At 35.7% G+C, this 7,425-nt stretch overlaps 1 protein-coding gene across 6 annotated transcripts; it reads right to left on the bottom strand.

Annotated features, from left to right (window-relative positions):
• Positions 1–296: 296 nt before the first annotated feature.
• LOC112001529 (sulfite exporter TauE/SafE family protein 3) lies at positions 297–4,843 on the bottom strand. 6 transcript variants are annotated; one of them, XM_065782106.1, is made up of 12 exons: positions 4,015–4,843; positions 3,510–3,669; positions 2,751–2,951; positions 2,607–2,671; positions 2,471–2,498; positions 2,283–2,374; positions 2,125–2,211; positions 1,903–1,974; positions 1,549–1,770; positions 990–1,083; positions 744–884; positions 297–630 (listed from the first exon to the last, which is right to left on the bottom strand). In XM_065782106.1, the coding sequence occupies exons 1-12, from the start codon at positions 4,234–4,236 to the stop codon at positions 548–550; spliced, it is 1,467 nt and encodes a 488-aa protein (XP_065638178.1). In that variant the 5' UTR covers positions 4,237–4,843; the 3' UTR covers positions 297–547. The 6 variants fall into 6 exon arrangements, with proteins under 6 accessions (XP_065638178.1, XP_065638176.1, XP_065638177.1 ...); XM_065782104.1 differs by having other exon boundaries at positions 1,903–2,025; XM_065782105.1 differs by having other exon boundaries at positions 2,125–2,217; positions 4,015–4,840.
• Between the last annotated feature and the right edge of the window lie 2,582 nt (positions 4,844–7,425).

The following is a 7,425-nucleotide window of genomic DNA, read 5'->3' on the forward strand; positions in this document are numbered from 1 at the left end:
CCCCCACAATTAGAAGAATGAGACACAGTGCGCTGTTTCAATCATTGGACATATACTGCATCGTCTTCTTTTAAGAAAGTGACATACATAGCCAAATGCTTCCTAGAAGCACATCATTTTTATCTAATACTCCAGCATCATGTCCCTATTATAGACACCACACAACTCATCCCTAGTATCTTTGAGAACTACCCTTAGATGGTTATGGAACTTTCCAGCATCCAATCATTGCTTTTCAAGGTTGCCAATATATAACTTCATGCAAAAAAAAAGGTAAAATCTAGAGAGCGTGTAGGTTGAAGCATTTTAATCAGCTAGTGTGCCTCCCTTCATACTTGAATTAGGTACAGATCAATTGGTGCAAAGAGGAGTACCACAAAACAACTGCCATTAAAAGTTATTAACTACAAAATACAAAGCCTAAGAGTGGAGCTTTTATTTGATATATATACTGTAACAAGCCTGATATATTGCTCTTTGCAGGTTTCAAAGAATTTGGTTGCCTAGTATGAGAAGAAGTTTGAGTTAGGCTAAAAAGTCAAAGGTTTTAAGGCTTTGTGCAGAGGCTATAAAATCCCCAGTAGCCCTTGTGCTCAATCTTTTTGATCATGCGATCTATGTCAACCCCACCTGTTTAACAAGGAAGAGAAGTAGTTAGCACTTTTGAAATTAATCCAATCTGACTAAAATCAATGAACAGAACACCAAGGAATATATGCATGTTTGCCCCAAGTGACACATACCTAGTGATATTGCGCTAATAAAAATTGTGGCAGCCAAAATGAAGATAATCAAAGATGCTCTCCCTATCATTGCAATCACTTTTGTTACCACATGTTGTCCAACGAGAGCAGCAATGATCGCCACAGCAAAAAAGTAGAGAGCTGCAGGGTGTAAATAGAAAATGACTATGCTGAACTTTGAGAGCAATTCACGTCTCTAATACTTGTTTAAGGTAAGATCTGTATGGTGGTGCTCAAATTGCTTACCATAAGGAACAGGGAAGCGTTTTAGAAGATAGTATTCCACCACAGACATGGATGAGGAAAATGCCATGACAAATGTGGCTGTGGCACTTGACACCTATATGAAGATTCTAAATTAGTCAGTCCATGAAAGAAAAAGTTGACTTTAAGTTGTAAAATAGTTAGGGGTGTTTTATAATTATAATAAGGCAAGATTACTTTTTGAAAGGTACATTGAAGTTTTTTGTTTTTATTCTAGACGTTCAAGTGAAAGTGAGTGCCAAATGATACTGTAACCATGTATGTATTACACTAGCTTAACCACCAAATCAATTCTTTTAGAGTTTCTTCCAAAGATGGCTTACTTCAAATATGTATAACTTAACCATTAAGAAAATGAGTTTTTACATTAAGATTATGCTTGCATAGTTCAAATACCTATAATTTAACCACCAAGTGAACTATTTTAGATAAGAGTCCCTTAAAAAAGAAGATGGTTTGAACTATCAACAGCTTACTGGATAAGTAAACACAAATTTACAGCATCAATATGTTATAGTTTTACATAAAGCATAAAATGTACCTGAGGAGGGATTCCCAGCTCCAGAAACAGTGGACCCAAAATGAACCCTCCACCAAGACCAAGCAACCCACCAATAATTCCAGCTACAATGCCACAGACACAATAAAGAACCAGCTGGTGTACTCGCAAATTTGTGACTGCTTCGCCTCTTGATGCAATCACTCTCCGCCCTTTGTACAGGCCAACAGCCTCATATGATGTCACTCCAACTGTCACGGGGATCTAAAAACAACAAGAAAGGAGAACAATCAGAATGATGCATTAGAACTGGATTTCTATAATTTTAGGATCAAGTCCACATCTCATCTGTCATGCTTTGCCCCAATTCTTAACAATGAGGTTGTGATTTCATACCCAAAATAGCCACCTAAAGAATAATGAAATGAAGAAATTAATCTGTTCCCTTATCGATGTCATAGAAGGTACCTGCAAGAGGTTTAAGATCCAATATGGCAATGAACAAGTTGTTGTGTAATTCTGTGTCCAACACATTTGCATCCCATCAGTTTACTAGTAGATGAATAAATCAGAGAACTCCAAAATTTACACTTTTATGATGAAAATTGAAAAATAAACCTTGGCAATCTGCAATGCAAGGACTATGAACCAGACAGCAACAATTATTCCAAGTTCCTTCCAGTAAATGTTCTCAAGAATAGAAACCTGGACCTGCTACAGAAGTGAGTCCTAAAAATCATAAATCATGGTCGTAATTACTGCCTATATATTCTAACCTCTGATTTTTTTGAGTCCTTGGATTCTGTATGAGCACCATTGCTTTGGCCTTCAGGTAGAGGTCTGAGTTCAACATCTGCACTACCAATACCTGATTGAACGGGAAGTTAGCCTGGCAAAATGATTCTCTAAAATATCCAAGATAGGCTTTGAGCACCAAACCAAAAAAGTTTCATGACCAACTCACCACTTGATTGCAAGCGTTGAGCAGCCTCCTGAAAACCCCCCAAAAAAAGGGTAAGAAATGGAATAGTGGATGGCCTAAATTAACATAGAAAAACACATCAATGTCAACATTGAGTGAGAGCAAAATTTCAGACCACCTTTTTAGTTATGGTTTCCTTTTTCCATGTCTCAACACCCTTGAGGAAAGCCTTAGTTGACATAACTGCATGTCAGGATGACCAAATCAAGGGATGTCGTCGAAGAAGAAGTGGAGAAAAGACTACAATTTAAACAATATATACCTATGAAGATGATAATTAACAATACTGTGATCATCCACTCAGCAAAAATCACATTGAAAGAAACTCCAATACTAATTCCCAGCACCAACATTGGTTGAAATAGAAGAGCCAAGTTATAGTCAATGATGGGCAGGTCAAGGGTGGGATGCCTTTGCCTTAAATTGTAGAAAACTGTTGCAGCTGCTCCACCCATGATCATACCTGACCAAAACAAACCAGAACAAAGACAATCGCTGACAGGTTCTTCAACAGAATAATGCAATGTAATTCAGCAAAACAGCCTTTTATACGATATAATCTTGGCTATTAAGTAAGAAAACTGTATAAACCAAATGCTAGCTGCTCTCAGGCTCCAAGCTACCACATATCCACTTCAGGAATCAAAAAGATAGTAATATGAAAATGATGCTCGGATAAGCAAAACCAAAAGTGTAAACTGCTGCATTATGTCAGAAAGCTTATGGAATGACTGATAGAGTGCCTATTGGATTTCCATGGTATCAAAGAAGTAAAGATCTTTATCTGGGTAATGGCACTTGCCACTCCAAGTCCTAGCAAACCATTGAATGAACTCGGGTGGCTTTGAGGGTAACTAATTAAGGTTTCATTTCTTAGTTCTAATCCTCCCACGTTCCAATAACTAATTACATATGACAAGTTAGAACTGAGCAGAGATGTTAGGCTTCTTAATTCTAAATAACTTTTCAGTGACCCGAATAACTGCTTAAGGCATGAAAAACCAGTGATGAGAGTACTTACATTTTGATAGAGCAGTTGATGATTTCTGATCAAACCCAATAATCAAGGTTAGCATTGGAACAAAAATTCCACCCCCACCAACTCCTCCCACACTCCCAAACGCCGCCCCAAAGAATCCAATTATTGCTCCCACCACTATCTTCCAGCCAAATTTCATTTTCTGTCCAAATATCTCAAGCTATAAGAACGATATTCCAAACATTTTCAGAAAACAATTTATATGCTTAGAATCAATGCAAAAGGCTGCTTTAGTAAGAATCTAGAGTAAAAAAAATTTCATTTGTTTGAAGCAAAAATATGAGAAAATATTAGCACATATAATTCTTTAATCCTTTTAATAATTTTTTCAACTTCACAAATTAGTTGAATTAGACCAGAAACATAGAAAGTCAAATTTTCCAACATTTCTTTTACAACCAGAGTAGGAATAAAGAATGAACTAAGAATTACATGAAAAATCCTATGAACCAATATATATATCCTAAGTTATGAAAGATGGACTTACTGGCCAAACATGTGCAGGACTTGATCTATTATGGTTGTTGCCTGGGGAGTCTGATACTTTCATTACAAAATGAGTTTCAACCTCTTCAGTCACTTTGTAAGTTGAAACTTTGTGTTCCGAACTTTCTTTTGTGACAACATACATAGAAGCCATAACAAGTAAAGCAATCACAACCATTCCAACCAATCTTGATCTCCACCATTCTGATCCAATCCCAGCCATTATATATTTCAATTCTCACCTCCCTTTCCCTCAAAACATCAAACTCTTATAGAATTTACCTCAAACCCAGAACTCAAAAGGAGCATAAAATGTTAACAACAAACTCTACTTCTTATACACAGCTCTTCTGCACTTACAGCACACTAAAAACGTGTAGACCAAAAAATGAAAAGCACACCAAGGAGCTAACGTGTGTGGCTCTTTTTGAGTTGAAAAAGAGTCACCAAACTGAACTGAATTTCGAAAGAGCTAGCGTGTGTTGCCTTAAATGGAAAGCACACCAAAGAAGTATTGGTGAGGCACCGCTATGCAAGTAACATAAGTGCATGACCAAGAAAGGAGCTTGAAACCGTAGATGTGAACTCTCTCTCACTCACTTCTCTATCTCCATTACTTCCATGAAGTTTTTTTCAAAGGGTAAAAGTTAGTGTTTAGGGAATAAATTCTTCAAGATTAAAACAAAAAAGAGCTACTGTTTTTACTGTTATTAATAATAGAAATTGGCTTTGCGCTTGTGAATGTTCTTTGTGTTTATATGAATTTCCTGAGAGTACACGCTACCCCTTGTGGAAAATTTAAGTCCCTTGGCTGAGAGAGAACAGTCTCAATCTTTTTCATGAACATAAGACATTATTGAATTTGCTTTTGGAGGTGATAGAGAATTGATTCGACTTGTTTAAAGTGTAGTCCAACTAACACACTGTAATTCTGATTTGGGAGAACCTTGAAGTAGACTTGTGAGCACAAAAGTCTCGTATCAACGAACTGTTAATAAAAAGGGGAATGACTTATGCACATGAACATGATGGATCCCAAAACTTTTGTAGTCTAAGCTTTTGGATGTGTTTTAATCATGCATGTGCATTAATCATTGTTACATACGGAAATTAATAGGTACTCACGAAATACGGCTATGTGGTGTTCACTCCTCACATATGAGGTGGACCTCATCATAAATTTAATTAATTAATGAAATTTGCCAAGAATGTAATAGGAGGAAACACCTTACTTTGGAAGTACTTAACTTGAAATCGTGACTTGAAGTCACAATTTACAATAAATTGTGACTTGTATGTACTATGTGTACACTTAAGTATGTGCAATAAACCGATCTTTTACTCATTAATGAAAGATACTTTTTAAACTCTTACTCAAATATAACTAAACCCATGGGTTGTGTTTGTTTACACACAACCATGTTATACACACTTGTGTGTAACAAGAGTGTGTATCTTACTCAAATTATTGAAACTAATTGCACATCTTTGGACCTTAAAGTTTAGTTATATTTTCATTTTAACCCTTTTATGTTTGATTTTCTTTTCATATTGGTCCTGTAGGTTTGTTTGTAATTTGAAGATTAAATGTCTTAATATTTAACAATTTTATGAAATACTACTATACTAGCTTTAAAATGTCGTTTAATGTAAATTTTTTTCATTAATTTTATGTCAAAACAAACAGTAGCCTTACTTTTGTAACACTTCAAGCTCTGATTGGGAACTTGTAGCATAATGATAAAGCAGTTGATAAATGGTAGGCTGATAAATCAAATACCTATATCACCATAGAAGAGAACTTGGAGTATCTATGTGGAATCAACCTTGTAACTTTAATGCTTAAGTTAGCGGGATAACTATGGATATGAAGCTAATCTAATGAAAGTAGAAGGAATTTTCTCATACACATTCTTGATTCGAATTTTCTCATACATTTCTTTTTTAAATTTTTTATGGAACTCTCATACATTTCTTGGTCAAGCTTTTTCTTGGTTGGCATATCTTTGTTGGTGATGTTGCATTGCATCTATAAATCTTCTCTATATATGGTGGTATGCCATTATTATATGTATCACATCATATTAATTATAATTATCTCAATCTAATGTTGAAAGTGTGAAGCTTGTTAATAGATACACTAATGCTTTTATATGAAGTTAATTTTTTATTTTTTTATTACAGTGTCAGTAATTGATTAATCTTTATTTATTTACCGTATTTGTTATCAACTTTATGTAATTTATGCTATCTATGAGTCTAATGAATGCTATTAATAAAAGGTTGATTTGTCCACGGGTCGGGCCAGGTCGGGTTTGTGCCCAACCCGAACTCCACCTAACCTTATCGGGTGGGGAAGATTTCAACCTGCAACCGACCTGAATGAAGTTTCAAATCAACCGGGTTGGGTCATATCGGTTTTCGGGTGTGAATCGGTCAGTTTCGAATTTTTTGATATTGTTGGATTTTGGTCGGATCTCGTCAGATCTAGTCAGATCTAATGAGATTTAGCCAAGATCTAACGAGATTTAGCTGAGTTAGAGTCAGGCTTACCAGAGTTTGGCTGAGTTTGAGTAGATTTGGGCTAGATTTGCCGAATTTAAGCATATTTGAGTGAGGATTTGAGCCGATCTGAGTAAAGGAAGGCCAAACATGGCCAGATCGGAGTTGAGAAGCGCTAGATCGTCGCCAGATTTTAGCCTTCTTTGAGGTTTTGTTGAGCAGGTCAGATAGCTCAGGTTTTTGAGGACGAAACCCGCCACTCGACCCGCCGAAGTAAAGTTCTAAAGGTTGGGAGCTATCACCAACCCGTCAGAGGTGTCAGTCTGGTCGTGACAGGTTGGGTTGGTCGGTTCCGGCGAGTCTTCGGTTTGGCTAGACAGCCCTAGTTACACGTGTTTGATTTTGAATTTGTTGGGGTTTTTTTTTTTTTTTTGAATTTCTTAATTTAATTAAAATTTTAATTTTAATTTTAAAATTTTGAAAGATTAAAATTTCAATTAAAAAAACTTTTGATTACCAAAAATTAATTTTTGGTAACCATTTTTTTTTTGGGTTGTTTTTGGCTATAGTGGCGTTTTGAAACGCTACTATAGCCAATTTATAAAAAAAAAAATATATATATATATATATATATATATATAAAATAAGGGTCTATAACAGCGTTTTAAAAACGCCACTATAGAGTTCAGACCTATAATGGCGTTTTGAAACATTGTTCTAGCTTAATTAATAAAAAAAAAAAAAAAAGGGGGGGGTCTATAGCAGTATTTTACAAATGCCACTATAGGTCTATAGTCATGGTGCAATAGTGGCGGTTACCTATAGTCCAAATGGGCCTATAGTGGCATTTTTAGGACCTATAGTGGCGTTTCACAAACGCCACTATAGATCAAATTTTTTGTAGTACACA

The sequence above is a fragment of the Quercus suber genome, unplaced genomic scaffold (genome assembly GCF_002906115.3).
Source record: "Quercus suber isolate HL8 unplaced genomic scaffold, Cork oak 2.0 scaffold_289, whole genome shotgun sequence".
Taxonomy (NCBI): Eukaryota; Viridiplantae; Streptophyta; class Magnoliopsida; order Fagales; family Fagaceae; genus Quercus; species Quercus suber.

Bases quoted from the DNA above. Each gene is read 5' to 3' on its own strand.
- LOC112001529 (XM_065782103.1), bottom strand. From the start codon at position 4,236: ATGGCTGGGATTGGATCAGAATGGTGGAGATCAAGATTGGTTGGAATG. The intron at 2,952-3,509 runs GTAAGTACTCTC...TGTTTTGGTCAG, and splicing joins ATCAACTGCTCTATCAAAAT to GTATGATCATGGGTGGAGCA. The intron at 631-743 runs GTATGTGTCACT...CTTGTTAAACAG, and splicing joins TATTAGCGCAATATCACTAG to GTGGGGTTGACATAGATCGC.